This window comes from Podarcis liolepis (genome assembly GCF_965112155.1).
Source record: "Podarcis liolepis genome assembly, chromosome: 5".
NCBI classification, from domain to species: Eukaryota; Metazoa; Chordata; class Lepidosauria; order Squamata; family Lacertidae; genus Podarcis; species Podarcis liolepis.
Genome location: NC_139556.1, coordinates 47,503,367 through 47,529,042, shown reverse-complemented (window position 1 = coordinate 47,529,042; position 25,676 = coordinate 47,503,367). Strand labels below are relative to the sequence as shown.

The following is a 25,676-nucleotide window of genomic DNA, read 5'->3' as shown; positions in this document are numbered from 1 at the left end:
TTCCTAAGGCTCAGGCAGGTATCACCCTGTGCATTAAGCAAGAGGAAGATGTGAACTGGGGTGGAGCATTTCAGACAAATATGAGCTGTTGATGGAAAAGCAGAAGCTAGTATGTTTGTAGGCCAAATTCCAGAACTATTCACCACTAAAGGCTACTATCAACCTTACTAGCTGTTATTGTATACAACAGTGGATGCTAGGCAGGGCTGAGGGGAGCCTGTAATGTTATATTTGTGTCTAGCCACCCCTGACTTTCATTTTCCTTCCAAACCTGACCTTAGTTCAAAGTGGCCTTGAGGGTTCCTGTGCCACAAAAGTTTAGGATCTGTCAGCATTTCCACTGAAACCCCTCATTTTCAGGTTAGCGATTTAACCAAACGATGTGGTCTGGGCAGAAATGCAAATGTTGGAAGGCCAGCTACAGATTTCACATGATTTCTCTTTTCACAATCAATGCCTTATACACTTTCCCTTTATTATTGTGTGACACACACACACACACACAAAATGAGCGATTTCAGGCATTCTCAGAGGTGCTGAATTGAGAGATCTAAACATAAGTGTTTGGATTATTAAAAAAGAAGAATTCCATGTTTGTTTTACAAGTGGGCCACACAAGAAAATTGCATAGCACACCAGTACACTTGTTTTGAAGTTGAAGAGAGAGGTTTACTACTGTTGTTAATAAACAAAGGATATACAAGGGATGCTTCTTGTGTGAGTCAGAAATCCAGTATCACACTATTAACTGTTGACTTACACTATTGGTATAATATGCTAGTATGGTTCTATATCCATTTGTTGAATTTCTCCTGTCAGATAGCAAATAGTTTATTATCCAGACACACACAAACACCCAAATGGTCAAAAGAAATAATTGACAAATGCCGAGGCTGGGGGGGGGGGGAGAGGAACATGTACCAAAGCTAGACCAAGTACAGTTTGGGCCATGCTGCTTCCTATTTACGTTCTAACAGTATTGTATTGGACCAATAAGCTGGAATTGTATTTGCAAACAGACTGATTAACTGCAAGGATAAACACTGTATATTAAGACAGAGTCAGCAAAGATTTTGGAAAGGGAAGCCATGCCTTGCAAATCTCACCGAAGGATGTCACAAACATGTGGATAATGGAGATAGAGTTGATACAGTCTTTGACAAGGGCCCTCATCAAAGACTCTCTAAAAATGAGAAATTGCCCTGGCATCAAAGGAAATGCCCTTTAGTGGATTAGCAGCTGGTTAAGAGATTAGGCAACAGATGGTAAGCATAAATGGGCAGTCTGTACAGTGGAAATAACTAAATAGTGGGATTCTCCAAGGATCTGTTCCTTCTTTAAAATGCACTAATGACCTAGAAATGAGAGAGAAAGTAGTGGCGAATGAATATTTGCAGTTGATAGCAAGTTGTTCAAGAAAATAAGGCAGATTTTTCAGAAGGGGCTTGTTGTGTATTACCTCTTTAAGAGGTGAGCCCAGAATAGCTCCGAAATGGAGAGCAATGAAACACTAGCACAAAAATGTGAAATTAATGCAAATTAATAACAACAAATTTCTGGCCTGGCCTTGCATTGGAGGCCAAGCTGACTTTAAGATGGGCTGTAAGTCAGAGCATCATCTTTGCATGCAGAAAGTCCCAGATTCAATCTCTTGTATCTCAAGGTTGGACTGGGAGAAACAGCTGTCTGAAATCCTGGAGAGTCACTGCCAGTCAGTGTAGAATGAGGTAGAGTATCTATGGCCCTTCCGAAGTTGTTGGACTCCCAACTCTCATTGGCTCTAACCAGCATAGTCCATGACCAGGGATGATGGGAGGTGTAATCCAGCAACATCAGAAGGGCTGCAGGTTCCTCATCCCTACTGTAGGCAATCCTGAATCCTAAATGGGCCAATGGTCAGACTTGATATAAGGCAGCTTCCTATCGTCCTACTAGTGGGTTCTTAAGTTCACCTTTGTGCTTCACATCGCAGTAGCCAATTTGAGTCTTCGAAGAATTGCAGTAAAGCTAGTCTAGCAATTCAGAACTGTCCCTTTCCCAAATGAGTGGTTTTAAACTCAACAACAAGGAGTGGATCTGCTGACTTCACCTTTAGGCCCTAATGGGATAAAGGCATCACATAGCAGGTGCTTCAGAGTGTACAGAGAGAGAGGCAGAGGGAGAGGGAGAGAGAGAGCTTTAACGTGCCTTGAGCCTCTAGGATAATGCAATATTTTGTAGTTACCAGTAATTGAGATAAGCCTTTTGGTTTATTTTTAGCCTATTAATTGGTGCTTTTTCGTCCTCCAGCAGTCCATTAGTTTTCTGAGTGCTAATTAACTGGCAGATAAAAAATCCAATTTGTACTTGCTTCTAGTCTCAAAAATAATTAAAAGAAGGAGGTACATGGGCCCAATGAAGGTAACTTGCTCAATATATTCCTCCGGAACCAAAAACTTCCTTGTCTCTGTTGTGATGAATGCCTTCTTCCGAGCAGGTAAGGTTGATCCCTGACCTACCTTAACTCAAAAGAAAGTTTTAGTAAGCAATATATATATCTTTATCTTCAGTCACGACATAATTATCTTTGCTGACCGTCGATAACTAGTCTGCCATCATTCCTCCCCGGAAGTCCTCTTGTTAGATCTTGAATTATTGTTTTAAGCTATTTAAATTGTTTGGAGATTATACACACATATACCAAATTTGTTCAGTTCTTTGTGTGTGTTTATAATGAAATAAAATTGGGGAAGAAATAAGTGCTGCAGCTCTGTACCATGAATCATAGAATTATAGGACTGGAGGGTACCCTAAGTTTCAACAAGTACCCCTATCAACAAGTAAAATCTCAGATATAATAACAACTGAGTTTATTTATTTGTTTGTGTGTTTTAACATAATGGGTTTTGTTCTCAGAAGTGAAGCTGAGCACAGTGCAAAGCATTCAAAGGGCCAGGCAGTGAGGTTATATTGCTACTTCTCAATTTACTGTTGTTGGTTTTTTTTTAAAAAAGTGGGGAACAGTCTTAGGAACATATGCTTTCCCCCTCCTTATACCGCTTACCCTTTCTGCAGCAAATGCCCTGCTCCTGCTTTTCATATAATTAAGAGAAATGTCAGGAATTACCTACAATATGGTCTGCTTTAAATGGTATAATTCAAGGTCAGTTCAAGAACAACATCCTTGCCACTCTGGTTCCCAAACTCATAAGAAATCCATAGAATCAGATAATAAGAGTTGTAGAGTTGGAAGGCAATCACATTTACAGAATCCCTGACAGATGGCCATTCAACCTGTTGAGAAACCTCCAATGAAGGAGAGTCCACCACCTTCCAATATAGTCTGTTCCACTGTCAAACAGCTTTTCAGAAAGGTCTTCATAAAGTTTAGTTGGAATTCTTGTCATTTGAATCCATTGGTTCAGGTCCTACCATCTGGAGCTGCAGAAAACAAGCTTGCCCTGTCTTCCATGCAATGTCAAAACCAATTGTGTTTTACAAAGCAAATTAATGCACTCTCTCCACTTCAGTATTGTTTTATTTATAGTCTACTGTATTTCATTAAAGATAGGTCAAACCTGCACACACACACCCTCCAATAAACCCAGAGCCCATGCACATTCCTGTTTCCTGGTGAGCTCACTGTCTAATTTAAGTAATTAAAGACTTTGGAGAAGAAAGGAAGCAAAATAAATAAAATTTAAAATTGCATTTAACAAAACAAGGTATCAGAAATTATTCAGCCTAATTCTCTGCTTGTTCCTCCTATTCCTTGATCAGTCTAGAGATAACCAGAGGACCGTATCAAGACATTAAAGGAGTAATTGGATGTGCTGCTTATTCTTTGTACTGTAGTCAGTTTATATCACTCTGGACATCTCCCATCTGTTAGCCCAATTCAGTGGATCAACTTTAGAGGCAATAGGGCAAACAGTCCACTTGGTAACAGCTAAAATAGCACTGCATACATAGCAAGTAAGTCACAGTTGCCTTGCTCTGTCCTATTTTCTGTAAAAACACCGTGCTATGTAGAGAAGGTAATGCAGCCTTTGGATTGTAGATAACTAAATTCTACTCAGAGTAAACCTATTAAAATTAACAGGCCTAGGTAAGTCATGTCCATTAACTTCAGTGAGTCTTCTTGGAGAAGGACTAGCTTTGGAAGCAGACCAGAACCGGAAACCCTGTTGTGGATGGATTTGGTGCAGTTAACCAAATACAAAATTGTGCATTGTGACAAAGTGCATTCCTCAAGGGCCATAGTCCAGACTTTGCTTGTTCCAGAAAAAGTTCCACCTCTGAATTCTGGCTCATGCAGAATGTTTCAAGGCAGCTTCTATCTCTGTTAACATTGTAAAGACTTGTCAAATCTTCTCTTACCTTCTGTTTAATTCCTACGCACATTTATGATGTTGAGCTTCCAATGGGTTAGTTGATGGATGTTGCCCAGTGACTCACAGTTTCTGTTTGCTGGCTGACATAATCCATTAACTGCCTGAACTTACTGACTTCTGTGACAGCTGTGACAAAGGCACAGGTTTTGCCATGCCAAAGACTGCTGTGTGGTTTTTCCACCTGGAATTTCCTCCACCGGTACAAGGCTGGTATTGGACCTTTTGGCACCAACGGGGCATTGTTTTCAGTGGCCTTGCATACCTAGTTTCTCTCTTCCTCAGGAAAACATTTCTTGCCTTCACACCCACCCAGATTTCATCAGTCAGGTCTATTGTTTTGCAAGCTTTCTTGGCTCTCGTGACATCCACTTTTTATCACCTACACCTACACTGCTAACCCATAAATCCCCTGAACTCGGAATTTGAGGGAAGAGTAGAAGAGAACTTTAACACTGACAGGTTATGTCAAAATTTTCAACTAGGAACTCACATAGTCATCTGAATAGTTGGCTATCCTGCATGCTCTCATTCCATTCCTCGCATTTAGTCTTGCTGGAGGGAAAGTAGAGACGGCACTGCACAGACAGTGGGGTTGTCCTTGCTTATAGACTCATCTTTTTGTCAGCCTTTCCCTTAGAATAATCTGCAACATTGCTCCTTGTAATGCTTTGTTTTTCCTTATTATCGTTGGTACCATATGTCATTTCTCCATCCTTGTTCCTGTGCTGCTCTTTATGCATTTTCACTACACACCTGTAAAGATCAGCACAGGAATAATAAGGGATAAGTGACACAAGGAGTGATAAATGGACTGCTTGAGGTGCCAGATTGGGACATCTCCATTAGATTTACTCAGAATGATTTGGGTTGCTTGAATGACTTAAGTTAATTCCCGTGCCAGTTGTCGGCAAGCCCTGACTGATAATGCAGCACTGGCATATTCAGTACCCATATCACCCAGGCAATTACCACAACGGGCAGCCTTCTTTACGCTTATTGGACATACATGGATGGGGAAATGTGTGGAATGGGAATTGATGTTGCATCTTTCTCCTGACTGGATGAAAAATTTCATTCACCCCATGTGGGGCCGGTCAAAAGAACTCGCTACACTTCGCGGCAAGTCAAATGGTCTTCCATGGTTTTTTGTAAAGTATGTTTCTTCCGAATTTTAATCTCCTTGCTGAATTTGTAAAGTTAGGTGTGAGAGCTGTTCTCCTTTATGGCTTGCTTACTTTTGTAAATTCTCTGTTGTGAAAATAAGGCATTGGACTTCTCTGTCCCCATTCCCAATGTGGTAAGTTGGTCTTCCCACTGAGATAACAGACCTGTGCCTAGACTATACCACTTCAAGCTGGAACTGGAGCTTTCATTCATACAAATGCATAAGATATGTTATATCACTTTTAAGGATACATTCCAGCAAGTCAAAGGCACTTGAGGAGGATGCAGAGCAGGGATGATGAGGGGGTGAGGCCCTAGAGAGGTTCCAGTGGCCCTATTTGACCCCTGGACCTAGGTGTCCTGACGCCTGCTTTGAAGGTTAACAGCATCTGGAAATAAAAGTGGCCAGATTGGCCATGGGAATAATGTCACTTGTAGTTTGACCCTTACTCGGTGAGCCAGTTTGCACAGTTTACAGTAGTGAGTGCTGCATTTCTTAAGACTCACCCAGTAACTTATGTCCAGATTCAGAGGAGAGAGTGTAGGGCAGGGGTAGCAAACATGGTGCCCTCTAGATCTGGTGGCGTACAGCTCTCTTTACTCACTGCCGTTGGCCGTGCTGGCTGGGCTGATGTGAGTTAGAATCCAAAGCATTTTGTAAGGCACTACATTGGCTAGCCCTGCAGTAGGATATTATAATTATATTTATTGGCTAAGCCTCAAATTGGTGGTAGAGTGCATCAGAGGTGTGAAATAAAATTAGGGTAAGTGCAATTGGTAACTCAGTGAGAACTGAACTGTCTCCCACCTGATCTTAAAGGAAAATGTGCTTTGGTTTGCATACATATCTCCCTAATTTGCTACAACCTTGGCACTTCACCTGGATAATTTTCCAGCAAAGGCCGAGATCTGGAATGCATCAATCTTTCCATTCTGTTGATAGATAGAACAACTTTTTCCTCTGGGCGGCAAAGAGAATCTGTGTCCAGTTCAACATTGAATTAATACTCGGGCAGTAAAGGTTGTCAGTCCATAATTAGTTTAGGAAACTCCCAAGTATAGTCTAGAGGTGTGAAGTTCGGGGGCATTCTGGGAATGTTTTTAGAGGCATTCATGTATGCATGCCGACCATTTCTCTGCTCAATATTGTTTCCTCAAATATCCTGGGGGCGGGGATATGCAGGTCTTCACACACACACACACCCTGGCTTGAGGCTAAAACTGCTTGGGGAAAATGACCCAAGGAGAAAAGGTCCCTTCCTTCTGCTCTAGATTAAAGCTTCCTGCAGCTGCTTTTCAATTTTTAAAAAATGATGGGAGGGAAATCCTATGCACCACTGTTTTAAAACTGAGAGGGTTTCTGTGAGCTTAGACATTGTAGAAAGCCATGTGCATGGCTACTGCTGCTACTGCAGCAAACCACGGGGGTTTAAACGTTTGCGTGGTGTGTGGGTTTCAAAGCCTATATTTTTGGAAGCTGAAACAATATTTTGTTAGGTTTTACAGCAGAGCAGGGCCCAAGAGATACGGCATTTTTCTTTACTCAGAGCTTCATCCAACTTCACTTGGTTTGACAGGCCTCCTTAGAAGATGCCCGTGATGTGCCCTCTGCAGAGTTTTTAGAGTTGATTACATAAAAATGGGGCTGAACGATTCAGCTCTGTAATTTGTAAGGAATCAGGGCAGTGGGCAGCTTGAAAGTTGTTTGACATGGGAATGAACAGTTCTTTGTAAAATGCACTAGTGGGGGATGTGGGGGAAGTCATCTGGATATTTTTTTAGAATTAGAATGCCTTAAGAGTACATGTATGGAACATATACATTAATCCATTTTTGTTGCATTGGTCTGGTCAATGTCATCTCTAAATTACTCTTTTAAAAGAACTGCTTGTTGTCTTAGGCCAAATCCCTTTTCATCCAAAGTTTTTTTAAAAATTATTCTCCTGTCATTCCTGGAACTATAGAGTTGTTGATCTTTTTATTTCTTGTTATGAGAATCAAACCTATTCCATATGACACAAAACTTAATATAGTGAAGGGCATTTTAGTTTACAGTGGTACCTCAGGTTACATACGCTTCAGGTTACATACGCTTCAGGTTACAGACTCCGCTAACCCAGAAATAGTACCTCAGGTTAAGAACTTTGTTTCACGATGAGAACAGAAATCGTGCTACTGCGGCATGGCGGCAGCGGGAGGCCCCATTAGCTAAAGTGGTGCTTCAGGTTAAGAACAGTTTCAGGTTAAGAACAGACCTCCGGAACGAATTAAGTACGTAACCAGAGGTACCACTGTACTCTATATTTCAGGCTGGAATAGACAAATTTGCTAATGTCAGTTTCTCCCAGTTTCTGTCTCCCTGCCCCAATTTTCTGCAGTTTCAGATCAGTTTGTGATATGTGTATTTTTAAAATGCCCTCAAGGGGATGGAACAACTCCCTTATGAAGAAAGGTTGCGTTGGAGCTTTTTCCATTTAGAGAAAAGGTATACAATGAGAGAGGTATACAATGGAGCTATATAAAATGATGCATGGTATTGACAAAGCGGATAGAGAAAGGTTTCTCTCCCTTTCTCATCACAACCCTCTAACTCAGGGACATTCAAAGAAGCTGAATTCTGGGAGACTCAGGGCAGACAAAGGAAAGTACCTTCTCACAAAACATAGAGTTAAACTATGGAATTCACTCCCACAAGAGGCAGTGATGGCCGCCAACTGTCAGGTGTGCATGTAGGAACGAGGCTCTGTGACCAATAGGACTTTGCAGGACTGAGGCCTTCCTAAGTTTGTTCTGAAGAGGCAAGGCGTGGCCTCACAGGTGAGGCTGATTGGTAACTCACAGCACCTGGTGGCAAGAGCTAGGAAGGGATATAAGGTCAGCATTTTCTTTAGCTCTCTGCCACAGCAACATGTCCCCTGCCTTGCTGCATTTGGTCCCTTGACTCCTTGCTCCCCTGACTTCGTGACTCCTTGCCTCTTGATCCTCTGACCCTTGATTTCCATGTCTCCTTGCTTCCTGACCCTTGGCTTCTTGACTCCCAGCTCTCTGACCCTTGGACTCTTGGCTTCCTGGCTTCTGCCCCCCCCCCCCGTTCCTGCTCCCATCCCGCCATCTTGCCCCTGGTCCTGACGTCCCCTGGTGGGACTCTGATCACCCATAAACCCGTGACACCAACTTGGACAGCCTGAAAAGAAGTTTAGATAAGTTCGTGAAGAATAAGGCCATGAGTGATCACTATCCATGAGGTCTATGTTCTGCCTCTACTGTTGGGGCAGTATGCCTCTGAATGCCAGTTGCGGGAAACCCTGGAAGGGGAGAGTGCTGATGCACTCAGGTCCTTCTTGCATGCTTCTCACAGGCATCTGGGTGACCACTGTGAGATCAGGATGCTGGACTAGATGGGCCACTGGCCTGATTCAGCAGGCTCTTCTTATGTTAACTATGCATATTGACTATGGCGGTGCTGGTACTTGGGAAGAGCGTTAGGAAAAATTCAGATTTTTCATTTGTTTCCATCAACTACCCGCACTCTGTGTTTCCATGTAATTGCTTTTACCATGGTTTTCCATATCATACAGGAACTATTTAAATATTATGGCATGTTGCTATGATTATAATTTTAATTATCACAAACATACTTGGAGTTTTTCATCTCTCTAATCTCATTATATGTCACTCTGTATTTTGGTTTAGTTTACTTTGCAACATGCTGTGCTCGCAGTGCAGATTGCAATTCCAGCATGTGAGTTACTAATCACCATGACTAAAGCTGCAGGCTGGACGAGGGGAGGCACTTAATTGCCTTCCAGAAACCCTTCAGTATTCTGAATGTAGAACTAAGAGCCAAGGATGGCTGAGCGTCTAATCTTAAATTATTCCATGGACTCCCCGAGCAAACTTGGAAAATAAAATGTGTTTGGAAACATGCTGCTTAAACGCCTTCATATCATGGACTTTGCAACCTTAGGGTGGACAGCTTTGAGTACAGGGATGGGCTCAGAGTAAAGTTTCTTAAAAACTAACTCATACGCTTTTGCATATTTGTGGGTTGCAGTTTCAAAGTAAAGGCAAACATGCAAAGATTCTCTCTTTTTAAAGAAAGTGATAAAGATACACCAACTCTCATTTGACACTTGCCGTTGTTTTTAAAAAAAACAGATGAAAGCTGTATGACAATCAAATACATGAATGGCCAGGTGTCTCCTAGCACCTGGGTACATTTCTCATATAGACCCTAAATGCTGAAAATGTTGCCCATGCCTATTTTAGCCCTTGTAAAAATCCTTAACTGGTAATGATCAGCAGCACATCCCTAGTTTTAATCCATTTGGGGATGAAGCCAAGCAGTGAACCAGAGAACCAAGAGCTTAGCCAGCACCCTGATGGTCTGCAGTCTCTGTTCAGCTGTGTAGAATTTAGCTACAGCTGACAGCATCTGTCCCACTCTGTTAAACACTTGAGTTCCATAGCTGCAAATATAAAAGCTTTATTACCCTTTGGAAGATGTATTTCTTTAGCTTATAGGCACTTCCTGGCAAGACAGACTGCCTTTCTCTGCCTGCTTGTTCCCCCTCCACTACTGCCACAGCAAAGGACTGCTACTGCTTTTTCTGTTCACCTAGGTTAGTCCTGCTGCAAAATGTACCAAGAGCCCTGCCTGAGAACTTGTATATAATTCCCTTATTGAGCCTAGTATGCTAACAGCACCTGAATCCCACAATCCAGGTCCAAAAGGCAATGCAGTGCCCATCTAAAAAGGATGCCCATGTAAAAGAAGATTCCCACATAACAGTGTTAGATCCAGATGACCAACCATTGAAATATAACCTCACATATTGGGTGGTAGCCAACATTGTGCAAGCATATTTTCCCTTTCTCCTTTCCCCCTACAGATCCCTGCCCCCATCTGCTCCAGCGGGTCCCCCAACGCTCCCAAGCAGATATGATGGGCATGTTGGGGGCTACAGGGGCAGAGCTGAGTCCTGTTGTGTAAGTCTGTTTTGCTCTCAGATGGGCACAAGTGGAAGCCACCCATTGTTTGTGGAAACCTGTAGTATGGAAAGGCATAACACTTGTAACTTTCAATTGCGTTATTTTTTCTCAAGCAAATATCCTGCCTTACTGATGCTATCAGCACTACAGTTTATATGTATCTGCTGTAGATGAGCGTGCAAGAAAAATTATTGCAAGCCCAGGTTAGGCACTTGTTACAATAAGCAAATCCTCATGTACCATGCTCATAGTAAATGATGTGGAAGAGAGCAGTGGGTTTTCCTTGATTCAGCTCTTTGATCTTCCAGTGTTTTTGAAATATGAGTGCTCCGTTGAGCAAAAGCCTAATATATATTTTGACAGGTTAGACTGAAGCCATGTTTTATTTGTTTAGAAGTCCCTTAATAATGGATAAAACAAATAAAAATTGAGAACTTTTTCTAGTGTGGAATGTTAAGCTTGCCTTCTTAATCCATCTTTTCCCCATGGGGCTTTTTCCTACTATGGCTACAACTTCTGTCATTTAAACTATGAAGGATATGTCATTTCTTATTGACCCTCACCTCAACTATGGACACACACATAGAGAGAAATAGATAGCAGAAATGCCAGGTCCTTTTCCAGGCTTTGTCCAGCCCTGCAGAGGCATCCCAAGTATCCCAAATGTCAAATGCTAAACTCATGCAATGCTGCCCATAAGCACTGCTTCAGCCTTTAAAATGGAGACAGGGCCTACAGAGCCACTGCCTGTTTTTATGCCAATATATTTATTTTATCACTTTAATTTACTATAATATTTATGTCCTTCATGTCCAGCCTGTAATGATATGTTCAGGGTGGCTAGAGGTAACATCACTATAAAACTGTTCACACAGTGAACTAGAAACTGCAGAAAGTTAACCAAAGGACACAGCAGATAATGCACAGTCAATTTAAGAGTCAGACAAGACTATAAACAGACTGAAATAATAGTATTTTAGCCTTGTATCTAAATATCACGGAAGAGGGAGCAACCTCACAACAGAGGCCATGATGGTGGCTGGGCACAGAGCACAGCTTACTCAAGACTTGAGTGGATGGGTAGGGTCATTTGAGAGAAGCAATCCCTTCAAGCAGCCTGGTCAAGATATAACCAGCACTTTGCATGTGTTTGTTCATTTGTTTAGAGTATTTTTTTATGTTACCTTCATTAAAAAGTCCCAGAACAATATATGGTAAAATTATAAAAAGAACAACAGATTTAAAAACAAAAACAAAAGCTAAAAGCTAAAAACAAACTGTGTCATTCAGCAGAATGGGTAAGCAAACCTGCAATACTCCAGGTGGTGAAAAGCCTGGGCAAATAAAAGCACCTTTGCCTGGAGCCAGGATGACATCAAGGTTGGCACTAGTTGAACCTTCCTGGGGAGGGCATTTCAAAGACAGGAACTGGGCTCAGGAACAAACTGGAAGCTACTGTGGATGAAATAGCAATGGAGGCAATGTGCAGAAAGGGAGGCAGGGCTCTAGCTCAAACTCTGACTGCCACATTTGGGTCCAGCTGAAGTTCCTGAACTATTTTCGTGTTATTACGGCATGTGCAGTTGCGGCCAGACTCCCCTTTCCCCAGGAACAGGCACAGCTGGGCAAACTGCACTCCTGACAGGCCAGGAGTAGAGCTGTTCCAGGGCCTGCTGTGGACCTGCTGATCCTCCAGGAGCGATGGATGCCCTGTCCCAAGTAGACTGTACTTGGTGACCAGAGCCATCTTTCCCATAGGGCTTAGTGGTGCTTTGCACCAGTGCGCTGGCCTCTCAGGGGTGCCCCAGCGAGTGAGGGAGCTGCATGGCTTTGCTGGCGGCCTCCCCTTTCCCTGCATGCCTGCCAGCTACACCCCGCCAACCATATGGCTGGCGGGTGTGCATCTTCCTTCCCAAGCCTCTGTGGGGATTGCTCTCCTCCCAAGTAGGCTTGGGAGGGAAGCTGAGCTCTTCTCCTGCAGAGGCTTGGGAGGGAAGCTGTGGACCTGCCAGCCATATGGTTGGCGGGGTGCAACATCCCTTCCAAGACTCTGCAGGGATTGCTCTCCCGCAGTGGCATGGGGGAGAGTTGCACCCTCCCCGATGGCTGGCAGTGTGCAGCTTCGCGCCCCCCCCCATCCATGGTGATTTGGGGGCACTGACCGGATATTTGCACCTCAGCACCGCACCTGCTAAAGAGGCCCCTGCTGGTGACCCGCTAGTCCTGCTGACCAGAACCACATCTTTCTACTCCATCCTCTTACCAAAATCCCAGCTATTGAGTGTGATTTCAGCTGTGCCTGTCCAGCAAATCATCTGTAAGGATAATGCATCCAGGCCAAATTTCTTTTGTAAGTCAAAAGTAATTCTACAACTATGAGATTTTTGCAGTCTTACTTTTCCTTTGGCTATTTGGCTCTGAAACTTATGTGCCAACGCATTTTAAATGAAGTGTTACAAACTGATGAATGGGAATTTAGATACCCGGTTCCCTTAAATTTGATGGGCAGCTGGATGCTTCGTTCTGTCTTTTGAGCCTTTGATATTTCCCCTTGACCTGTCTTTGGATGAACAGCTTTTCTGTCTAGTGAGCAATGGCATCATATTATCTCATCCTCATCAGTGGCGAAGTGTCAGTAGTTAAATTTTACTGCAACATTAGAAGTGTGTAAAATGGGATCAACTGAAGAAAGTGCTCAGCACAGCTTGGGTATGCACAGGAGTCAGCCCTATAATTTAAAAAAATGAAAAGGAGGAGAGGAAGAGGTCAGAGAGAGAACCAGCAGAAGGGAGGGCAAGGGTGGAAGAGATTTTACTGGCCTATCATTCCTGCTCATTAGCAAAGAAAAAAGAAAGAAAGGGGATTCTGTGTCTACATGGCAGTATAATAAAGTTGTGTGATCCTCCAGCCACAGTAATAGAATCAAGTTTAATTTTTCACATCTTACATTTTTAACCTCTTATTTCTGAAAGGTTTTAAAGCAATGGAAGTTTGGGTGATAAATCAGAACGTCTCAATTGTTTAATTTCTGTTAGTTCAGAGCCTTCTGCTGGAATACTTTGTTGGAACAAACTTCATCATAACTGTGCTTAATACTTATTCAGTGGTACCTCGGGTTACAGACGCTTCAGGTTACAGACTCCGCTAACCCAGAAATAGAACCTTGGGTTAAGAACTTTGCTTCAGGATGAGAATAGAAATTGTGCTTCAGCGGCGCGGCAGCAGCAGGAGGCCCCATTAGCGAAAGTGGTGCTTCAGGTTAAGAACAGTTTCAGGTTAAGAACGGACCTCCGGAACGAATTAAGTACTTAACCCGAGGTACCACCGTATAGTAAGTTCAAGTTTTCATGGGTTTCACGTTCATTTTCTAGTTGTGCTCCTCACAGGGAAAGTCAGTATTATGATCCTTCATATTGCAGATGAACCAGAATGGCCACCTAGAGAGTTCATGGCAGAGGTGAGATTCAAACTAGGATTTTCTGATGTGTGGTAATGCTGGTCTGAATTATTCAGTCCAGATCTCTCTTTTTGGCAGTGTGTGTGTGTGTGACAACAGCCGCCCAAATATGTTTGCACCCTTGAGAGAAATTCTCCTATTTTTAAGTGTGTGTCTTCAGAATATTCGTGTATTAATATTGCCAAGCCTGGTCTGTATTTAAAAGCAACCATCCACCCACCCCTCTTAATCTTCCATTGATACTACACAGAAGAAAAGTGATGGCACAACTGAGTCAGAGCGGGGACCCCAAATTCATCCAGCAAGGTTTCTGTAATCCATGCCAGGTTGACCCTTTTATCCAGCATCAAATCCCAAATGATTGCCATGGATACGGTTCTCAAATCAGCATTTGATGATGATTATGATGATGGTGGTGGTGGCATCTATCATACTATCATGCTTTTGAATGTTCAATGTACTATACAAACTACATATTTTTGCTGTCTTTTCCACAGGTCTGTAAGTTAGAGTCTGAGGTTGGTGGGACAGCGCCCTACTTGTCCTAGTGGGCCAGCCTCCATTGTATGTATCCTAGAATGAAATGACCAAAACAGTCTTCCTTTTCTATCCCCATCTCCATCCCATTAGCAGATTTAATGCACATACCTGTAGTCTGGTTGTTGTGATCCACAATGTGAACTGGGAGTTCTACAGCTTTCTAGCTAGCTTTTCAAAGAACTAGAAATTAACTTTTTTTTAATTCCAATGAGTTATTTGTGTCCTTTGTCTGTTATCTGTTAATTCTGTAGGTATATTTAAGGTGCTGCTTGTTTGGAGTTAGGCCTGGAAGCTTCAAAGTATATACTTTCTGTGTACCTACTGGAAAAGTTCCTCTTTGGTGTTGTTGAATTTTTTCTTTCTGAATAGGGTCACATGGCGAAGGCAGGAATAATCTTGTTCATTGGTAATAAAACTAAGAAGACAGAGGGATATTACCCTTGAATTTTAACAACACAGTGACAATCTCTTTCCCTGCTTTTTTTCAGTAAACTGGCAAGAGGGGGTGACATTTGAACATTTGCCGTTAGAGGGGGATAATGGAGATGCAGTTTTATTGAAAACAGCTGTGCTATACACAAAGAACAGCAATGCTCAGTGCACCCATATGTAAGACATACAAATCCTCTGATTACAGTCTTTCCAGCCAACTCAGCATGGGAACACTTTGATTTCCACCAGTATTGTTACATTCACACCCAAAGCCCAGAGTCCCATCTAACTGTAATGTATTGATTTTATCATTTATGTGTTTTCAACATCTCTACCCCCAACTGTATCTCATATTCAAATTAGATTAATAGTATGAAGAGGATTTAGAAACAAAAAAGAATCGGCAAATGGGAGAAAATCAATAAATAAGAAAATCGTATCCCTAAACGCAAATAATTTGTTGCTTAAGATGAAGTGACAGATTTCAGGAATCATCCCAAAGGATAGACAAAGCCTATTAGATGGTATTATAGCCTTCCTTGTTTCATTCCAGCTAGGCAGACTTTCTGATCTTCCTCTCTGAAATGCACATTTGGAAGGTTGGCCTAAGCAGCTGGCAAGAGCTTCTCCTGTCAAAATGGATGAATGGACTAAACAGCTTTTCTCTGTAATTTGGAAGCTACCAGGTCCATAAGCAATATATAACATTAGCATGCCAGTAGAGAAAGCATGGGACTCCTGGTTATAGAACCATGTAAAAGCTAACAAATGGCAATTCAGTTCATGAGGCTCTTGTGGCTGACAGCAACATGTCATTGTCTAAAACCCTTTTTAAAAACAATATTATTAATATTTTTATGTTTGCAAATATAGCATGCATCATGCACATCTGTGCATGCGCAAGCACATCATTTAATCCTCTACCCCACCATCTTGTTCTATGTGCATCTGCTCAGATCTAAGGGCTATGAAATTTACACTGATGTGGAGATGCATGATAAAGAAATACCATCAAATACACATGGCTTAAGAAATTCCCACTTTGTATTGTATGTGGTTCCCAGGGAGTCACTGAGCAGATACAAAACTGTTTCGCTTCAGCAAGGTGGCATCCTCATGTACCTTGAAGCCCTGCCCAGGGACCTGGGTCTCTGACAATTATTGCACATAATATATGTAAACAGAAGATTGAAATCTGTAAAATCTGCTAGTGATTCCATTTGAATATTAGTTTCAGCAATAATTATTCCCTCCCGAAAGGCAGACTATATTACCCTTTAAGGCTAGAAGAAGTATCTTAGAAACAACGTCCTAAGCATTTGGAAATCTACTGTCTATAAAATTATTAATGTTTAATCACATAACGATTAATGTTTGATCACTTAACTATTAATTAATTAATGACTGCTTTCTCGTTGCTTTAAAGTTTTTCTTTCTTTCCTTGTGACCTCATTTTTGTCCCAGCCTTTTATATGTAATGTTCCTTCCTTGGCTGCTCATAAGCATTATCAGGAATGGAATACTTGGGGCAAGGCTCCACCCTCCCTTCTCTCTATATGCACAAATGCATGCATGTTTGCCAACCCTGCCGTTTTATAAATAATTCTTCAAGGACTTATTTCCACAAATACACTTTGTCTTTACTTTGTATTGCACCTTATTTTCTTTTCTTTCTTTCTTTAAAATGCACAACCAGATCTTGGGAGACATACAGACATTGAAAAGACAAAAAGACTTGAAACTTAAATATAGTCAAGTAGCGTGATGGACAGCCTCGTCCTGTGCATGTTTACTCAGAAGTAAGCTCCACAGAGTTCAATGGGACTTATTCCAAAGTATGCATAGGACTGCAGCCTTAGTAATAAAGACACTAACATGTGACAGGAGGATAGGAACCAGATAGTTTGCTGTTTACCTTGCTCTCGCCCTGCGAAGTTATGTGTATTTACTCTAGAGCACATGGGACAGCTTTGGAATAACTGAGGTTCTCAATTGCTACAGGAAACTGGCTGGGCTCCCAAACAACAGAATGACTTTTTTTAAAAAAAATCATGCTACACTTCACATTTTTATTTTATATACAAGCAAGTTGAGCAAGAAACCTTCCCCAGTGATCTTTATCTCAACATTATTAACGTTTTAATGTTCATCAGGGATGCACCAGAGCCAGATTCTCAACGATTTAGCCATGTTGTTAAAAGTCCTCTGTCAACTGGAAGCCACAACAAAGGAGCTGGAACATGGTTATAAGTCAATACTCTCCACTAGGCTTCATGCCAGCCCTTCCCAGAGCCCTCTTCAGCACACATGTGCAGTGGCTCGAAGCCCAACCCACCTCGTTCGAGTCACCGGGTGTGTGGTGAAAGATTCAGATGGAGTTGCAGGGATGTGTCTTGCCGAAGCCAGGCTGAAGGAAGTGGGAAGCTTGATCCACTCTGTATGTGTTAACAGGAGAAAAGAAAGCTTCTCATGGGTCTCTTAACTTAAAGCCTACTGTCTTTGGTCGGCTCTTCTACATGTGAGCATGCTGCCTTGCCCAGGGGTATGGAGGGAGATGGCAACAGAAAAAGAGAGCTCGAGACTGCAGTTTCCTGACATTTCTTCGCTTTCTCTATTTATGAAGGAAATAAATTACGTTGCTCTTCTGGTGGTTTGTGGGAGAAACTGTGCAGTTAAGCCTGCTTTCCAGCTGCATAGTCTGTCCAGCATAAACTGCATCTGTGTGGTGTGTTAATGTACTCTGTAGGCACGTGAATGTAATAACAAATCTGCCAAGAGTAGCTTGAATGCACCAGGATTTTAACAGATTCTAGTTAACACACACATGGATCCACCCTGGCCCATGCCCTCCGTGCATAAACAAATTCCTATTTATATGGCCTTTATCGCTGCAGTAGCTGTGTTTTTATCAGCTTTTAATGCTAATGCACTCTGGGGCCTTCATCAACATGACAGCCAAAAAAGCTAGCTATCATTAGCCATTGCATGCACTCTTGTTGCAGTATACACCTGCCCTTCTTTTGGTAGCATTCTGTCTTTATTGTTTTTACCTGACTGCTCCCAACCTTTATACAGATTAAAAGTGCAGGGACATCCAACAAACCAGCAATGTTAGGAGATGTCCGTGTATTTATACATTTGAACAGTGGGGTTCTTACCTTGACTCCAACTTGGAGTGAGTGAGTAAAACCTGGGCATTTATACGGGGGAGGGGGGAGTATGAAAAAATAAGAAGTTTATGTGCAAGTACTTGTGAAGGGACGCGGGTGGTGCTGTGGGTTAAACCAGAGCCTAGGGCTTGCCGATCAGAAGGTCGGCAGTTCGAATCCCCGCGACGGGGTGAGTTCCCGTTGCTCAGTCCCTGCTCCTGCCAACCTAGCAGTTCGAAAGCACGTCAAAGTGCAAGTAGATCAATAAGTACTGCTCTGGCGGGAAGGTAAATGCCGTTTCCGTGCGCTGCTCTGGTTCGCCAGAAGCGGCTTAGTCATGCTAGCCACATGACCTGGAAGCTGTACGCCAGCCAGGAAAGCGAGATGAGCGCCACAACCCCAGAGTCGGCCACGACTGGACCTAATGGTCAGGGGCCCCTTTACCTTTACCTTTACTTGTGGATAAGGAAACTCTGTGGGTGGTACAGGATAATATCCCTCCCATCAGTCACTTTAGAATGTCAAGAGCAGATTGAAACAAACATTATTGGCTTTCATGATACGGCATGTGAAATTGAGCTGTACTTCCTGTATTTACGCAGGGCATTAATAGCCAAAGTAGGATTGTACATGCACCTCTGTGCTGGGCATGCCTTATGAGAGTACAACACACACAAAATATTTCCTGTATATTCATATTACTGAGATCATCTGGTGGTACACTTTTGGTGGTCCCTGATGTTCAGTCAGTATTTGCCAGGCAATGAGCCTGCAGTGTGAAAGATTGGAGACATCCCTGATTTCTTTCAGACATTTTTTTAAAAACTGCACTGTTCTGACAGACCTTTGGATTATTATTTTTTAAGCAACCATTTTTTATTGACATGTTATATGCTGCTTTAATGTATTTTGTTCTTCTGTTGTATGCTACCTTGATAAATTTCTTATGAAAGTGTGATACATTCCTATCTTCATATTTCTTCGAAATCATTAAAAAAACCAAGACGCCATTCTTTACTCATGAAGTAAACTCCTGCAGACCCATTTCTGTTTTCCTGAAGAAAACTTATTCAGTCTATTGAAAAGTGACATTACCATAGAATTGTGCAAATGGGCCATAGGGTTTTTACATGTGATGACAGTCTAAGCGAATCCAGAATATAGCAAATTATCTCAGAAGAATTAACAACTGAATTTCTCTTTGTCCAAGATTGCCTTTACAGTTACTTTCTGCAGACTTGTTTGTCAGAATTACCCTTTGTCCAAGGTTGCATTTACACAGATATTTTCTGCAGACTTGTTTGTCAGAAGGTTTTTGGCTGTTATCCAAGAAATAGAGGCGCACCTTTTAGCAATTTAAATTATTCTGCTTTAGGAAGAATGTAGAGCCTGTAAATGAAGTTTACTTCTTGGTCCTGACTATGAAAGACTATGAACCCCCTTTGAAAATGTCTCTAATGGAACGAACAATTACTTTTCCTTTAGCTAGTGTCAGGTTTAGTGCTTGTCCCACACAAGACACAGAATGCTGGGACTTTAAGTAGCTGAGGTTTATTTCTCAACATCAGGCTTACAGCAGTCCAAGCTTCCACAATTCATCCTTCACTGTCAGATTCAGTTGACTCGACTGGCTTCTGACCCCTCCCAAGGCCAAATATACGCCATGTCCTCCCCCGCCTCCTGCTGGCCCGCCTCTGCTCTAATCGCTTGCTCCACTTCCTACTTCTTGGAGACTCAGGTGCAGCCAATTCCTCCTTCTCTGGAGATTCCTCTCTGCTGGGCATGTCCCTGCCACCAAAAAGCTCAAAAAAGCACAAATATTACAAAATAATCTAAAAGTAAATGAGGAAAATTGTCCTTCGCCATTACCATGGGATTGTCATGGTCATATAAAGGGAGCCTTGGGTACTTTACACAGTATGAAAATTAATGTATATGAAAATTCCCTGATATGCCATAAAGTAGCTGGTTTACCTCAAAACTCCATTGTTGATCCAACTGGTGATATAGCTGATAAAGTGGACTAGGATTTATTATTATTATTATTATTATTATTATTATTATTATTATTATTTACAATATTTAAAACTTTGGCACAACTTTTGGTTTTCGAATGAAAGATTACAACATATATTTCCCTTATTGCCATTCCCAACATGGACAAATCAGCAATCTTTCAGATCCAGCCTTTAACTCAAATATGCATTTGAGGCCACATCTCTTAATTTTTTTTTTACCACGTCCAGTGATAATATACTGCGCCAGCTGATGTTCATGATCCATCAACTGAGCACCAGTGGGCTAACTAATATTTTGTTGCTATGGTTGGGTAATTTCCATTTGTAAATATTCCTACTTTGTTCCCTTTCATAAGGGATGGGATGGCAGTTCAGGGATGAGGAAATGGTTGCCTTCCAGATGCTGCTGAATTCCAACTCCCATCATCCCTGACCCATTGGGCATGTTGGCTGGGGCTCCTGGAGTCCAACAATATCTGGAGGTTCCCCACTCTTCCTGTACTTCACCAATTTATGCTCTTGAAGCCCACTTGCAACTTCAATTATCCAGCTTAAGGGTAATGTTTTATTCCATTTGTATATTTGAATTTGCTGGTCTACCAAGTTTCCACATCAGAAGGCTTTGGTGCGTAGCTTGTATGTAGAATAAAATGACTTTGGTAAAGAAATATGGTGTTGGGGATTTAATCTGAAAGGTATTCAAAATAAAACAGCCATGTCTTTGAATTCGTCTCACACTGTGAACGAAAACAAATGTTTCAATATGGCAGCAACAATTTTCTTCCCATTGAATTAATTTTTTTTAAAAAAATCAGTTGGCATGGGAACCATTTGTTCTTGTCATTTGCTGGTGAGGTTCTGGCAGCTCTCTAAACCCTGATGTGCAGAAAAAGGAAAGAAAACACATTCCTTTGCACACTGGACTTTATTTTTGAGCTCTACAAAGGAAACTGCAAAACAAACAACAGATTACCAGATGGGCCTATGTATCAACAATAATAAAATTTTCTGAGCTCAAGGTTAAAAGGTATTAGGTTATGACTATTTGCTACAACATCCCAACTGTGAAATTACTGCTGTTAAGACAGAGGGACACCATGGTGAGACACATTCTCCATCTAAACGTAGGATGGGGAACCTATAAGCCTCCAGATGTTGTTTGCCTATCACTCCCATAGTGCCAGCCCATTTCCTTTGCTGGCTGGGGCTGATGGGAGTTGGAGTCCGACAGCAATGTTCCCCATCTCCGATCTAAACATAGAACCCTATGTGTGTCTGATGCACACACAGAGTGTCCCCATATGTGTGTGTTTCCATTTTGTAGAGGGGTATCTTCACATCTGTGTTTCTTTTCTTTCTATTAAAAAAAATATTCCTATTACAAAATTGTACATACAGAAATCATAAAATCTATGTTTCTTTACACAGTATGGAGCAAGGAAGACTTTGTGGCCAGTAGAGCTAAGGGGATAAGAGCTGGAGCCCCTGAAACTGCAAAATATTACAAAATGAGGGTGCTACATAAGCCCTCTTCAGGCATTACAAAAGAGAGAAGTTGCAACATGAAATAAGTCACTGAGGGCAAGTACAGTAACCCTATCCCACCCATCCCCATTTTTTTCATCTTCCACAAGTTGGGAGGCAACTGAATACAGCAGGCTTCTGGTCTTGTATGTATGAAGGATACCCTAAAAGTTTTGAAGCCCTGGTTTTATTTATTTTGACCAGACCATCTGAGCGGTCTACTTTTGTGAGGTGGGAACTCAAGCAATGCTGCTGCAGCAACTTCCATAATATATGAAGAATGAGAATTCCTCTTCTCAAATGATTCTGCTATGGTATTACATGAGTCCCTGCTTCCCACAGTAATCTCTTACCTGAATGTAAGCTGTTAAATGCACAGATACATGGCTCATCGTAGCACAGAGAGAAATTAGGCAACAAGGCTCTAATTTTTACCTCAGGCATTATAATGCAGTGAAGAAAAGATGGAGACTTCTTCATGTAGCTTCATCTTTCCTTGGCAAACACACTCAAAACAATCCTCTTTGGAACATTCCATTTTTTCTTCTTCTGCAAAGCTTGATATCAGCATTTCTAATCTTCTGTGGGCTGGTTTTTTTATAGATTACCAATGAAGGATAGTCCTCAGGGGCTTTGTAAGGAATTTAATTCTCTCAATAAAGTAAGAGGACTTCAGAAATATGATCAGAGGAACAAGGCCTTAGGAGTTCTCACCTCAGGAACTGAAATATATATCATGTCCTGACACGTATTACAAGTGGGTGCTGTAACCTGCACACATCCTCTGGCAAGCATTTGTTCACAGATTGAGGAGATACCCTTCAATAAATATAGTTGTGCCATTTACACGGTTGAAAAGAGGAGTTGGAGAACAACTAAAGCTATTTGCACGACTGTGTTCTCATGACTGTCCCTGACATCCCCACAGGACCCAGTCAGTGTCCCTGGACATGCATCCAGCTCTAATTCCCATCTTGGATGAGGCCCAATACTCTTGCTGCAGACACCGCAGCCAAAATATACATCTGATATCTGGGGAAAGAGATACAGAGGCGTGTGAATCTGCAAAAAAAATAAGGAACCGTAATGAGAGATCTGGCCCTTAGTCCAAGAGGCTACAACTAAACTGCTACGAAGTTGACAGGCCATGATTAAACAAACTTTGTTGTAGACCCAGAAACAAGTCATCTAAACTAAACTGCAAATGAAGGTTGTATTTGAGGGCTTTGCTACATAAATATTATGTCCCCTTCTTTGTATTCATTAAATACAGGGATGTTCATTATTGAAATGGCCTAACAGGTTTGGGAAACTTGTGGCTCTTCAGATATTGTTGGGCTCTCATCATCCCTGACCATTGGCCATGCTGGCTAGAGCTGGTGGGAATTGGTGTCCAATTGAGGGTCACAAATTCCCCACTTCAGAGCTGGAAGATCTCCAAACCTTTTATTCATCCTTGTTTAATGACATGGAATTCTGTTTATATAAAGTTGCATAGACACCAACTCATAGTGAACTGGGGGCTGAATTACCGATGGCTTTAAAAGCCCTGGGGAATCTGGTTCACAAATCCTGAGACTGTGTTGCTCACCATTTATGTATATGCACCTGGTTGAAAGACATCCATTCATTCTGTCTTTTGTCTCTTCCCCAGGCCTTGCGATGAGCACCACCCAGAAGTGAAGGCTGATGGTTATGTGAACAACCTTGCCGAAGCTGTGGATGTGATTCTAAAACAACTGCATAAGTAATGGAGCTGCAAAGAGTGACTGAAGGCATGAAGATGGGAGACTTAACTTTAGGTCTGTGACCTTTTGTGCACATCTCTGCTCAGCTTGTTTACATTCACCTAGTTTTAAAATGCAGTAATTGTGTTGCAGTGAGGAGCACTACATACATGCCTCAAAAGTCTAGTTTTTCTAACTTGTCTTTGCAAGTAACTACAGTGAAATACTGACTACAGCGAAAAGTAATGAAGTCTAGTGCATCCTTAGAGCAGCCACCCTTCTGAATCTTTTGTATCGTAACTGTTTTGGGTACGTCTAACCATGTCCTATCACTGAATAAACATCTGTGCCACATACCACTTGGCCTGGGACCTGCTTCCTGTGCTGGCTGGTGTTTTTCTGTTTCCTGGAAGAAAGCCCACAAAGGGAGGTCACTTTGTCTCTAGATCACTTTCCTAAGACATCAGTGCAGAAGTGACCCAATTCTTAACCAGAGAATGGGGAGGTTACATTTTTAGATTGCCTTCCATTCTTGTGGTTTCTCTGAGTTCAGTTGCCCATGCAGGCATTGTCTTCGGAGTGAAGGATACGTGTAAAGCAGAGGAGCTGCGTTGTTCAAGTTCAAGAGCTGAAATGGTAGCATCCAGTAGGGCAGGAAAGGACCTTGTCACCATTTACAGAAATTTTGTAAAATTAATGAATGTTAGAATGATGTTGGATAGAAATTAAGGGGTTTTCAGCTGTAATACTATAAAGGAATATGAAAAATGGATTATTAATAGGTAAAAATTTAATGTTACAATAGCTTAAGATTAAAGACTAGGATAAACAAAGAGGGTAAGGATTTGCTGAACCAACAAACTGAACTGGAATACAAAAAAGGGAGGCGTGAGGAGGTCTGGGAAATAAGCTAATGAAAAATAAGTAATGGAAAGAATGAGTTGTTTTTAACTATTTTTATTTTGTATTTTTTACTTTTTTATTTTTATTTTGTAACACTTTGAAAATCTTAATAAATATCTTATAAAAAAAAGAGGAAAGGACCTTGTCACCAGACTCCAATTCCCATAAATCCCTGCCAGCTTGGCCATTAGTCAGAGACAAAGGGAGTTGTAGCCCAACAACACCTGGAGTGCTACTGGTCCCCCAATTTTGTTTTTGTTAAAACGTTTTATTTAAGGGGCTCAGAGTCTGCCTGAAGTATAGGAGGTGGGGCAGCACAGGTGCCTGAGCCAGCGTTTCATTCACTGGCCTGCACACCTGTCATCTCAGTTACAAAGCTGGGCTTAGGAATCCACCCTGGGTTTCCTTTTTATATTATGTCCACCTTTTGTATCCTTAAGAGTAGCACTTTCTTACGCAGGGGAGGGGCTGCTTCAAAGCCTGTCCAAGTGATAGTTGAGATTTTTAAAGGGGGGGAAGTGTTTGGCATGCAACCATAATTCCCTCCTGGCAGATCCAGAGTAAAGTCCGTGCCCAGCACTTCTGAAGGTTTCCTCTATAGTGTTTTGTGCACATGCCATTCTGGGAATGTCATGAGTTCTGTTCACCTTCATCCCGAGAAACACACACGTTTGTGTTCACTTTCATTGTCTTGGAGGAAAGACAGGCTCCCACGACCAGACTGCCGCTGTCTAATCACATTGTTTAACTCTTCTAAGAATAGCCTGACACACTGAGAACTATCTTCTGGTGGCTGGACGCCAAGACAAAAGAGCTGGTGTTGGGTTTCCTCATTTCGGAGCCAAATGACTATGCCTTCTGCTGCTGCAGCGTGCAAGTCTTCATGGATTGGGAAAGGGAGAACAGAACCATTTCGGTTAAACTTAGCAGCAAATTGAAAGACCATTGTCCGTTTCGGACCATTTTAGTCAGATTCTTGGCATTGTCACACTTGTCTAACTTGAGGTAGTAAACTTGTGTTTAGGCACATCTGGTGAGGTTCAAGTGACTGAATGTTGCTCCATTAGGAAAATAATCTCTACGTACAGAAAAGCAGCTGAAGGCTAGAATCCTTCTCCTACTGACATTGGTTTTCTCTGTCCAGGAACTTTTGGTGCGGAGCTGTCAGTTATGAGGCCAGCTCTGCAATCAGAAGTGGGATGCTCTAACTGAGAACAAGACTTTTATATCTCTTTATTGATGATTCATGGATGGCACTCAAAGCTGTACTCCTGTGTACACTTCCTTGGCAGTAGGTGCCATTTTACTCCATGGAACTTACTTTATCAGTGAATGTGTTTAGGACTGCGTTACATTTTCCTTATTGAGCCTGATGTGTGGCAAAATCAGCACCTTCT

At 41.9% G+C, this 25,676-nt stretch overlaps 1 protein-coding gene across 3 annotated transcripts in view; it reads left to right on the top strand.

The window, feature by feature from the left end:
• LHPP (phospholysine phosphohistidine inorganic pyrophosphate phosphatase) overlaps window positions 1-23,732 on the top strand; it is a 104,818-nt gene extending 81,086 nt beyond the window's left edge. The window contains exons 7-8 of one of the 3 annotated variants that reach the window (XM_083506234.1): window positions 10,430-10,526; window positions 23,304-23,732. In XM_083506234.1, the coding sequence (XP_083362360.1) occupies window positions 10,430-10,526; window positions 23,304-23,315 (109 nt within the window). In that variant the 3' untranslated portion in view covers window positions 23,316-23,732. The remainder of the gene's footprint in view (window positions 1-10,429; window positions 10,527-23,303) is intronic. The other 2 variants (XR_014526900.1, XM_083506235.1) reach the window with 2 other exon arrangements.
• The last annotated feature ends 1,944 nt before the right edge of the window (window positions 23,733-25,676 follow it).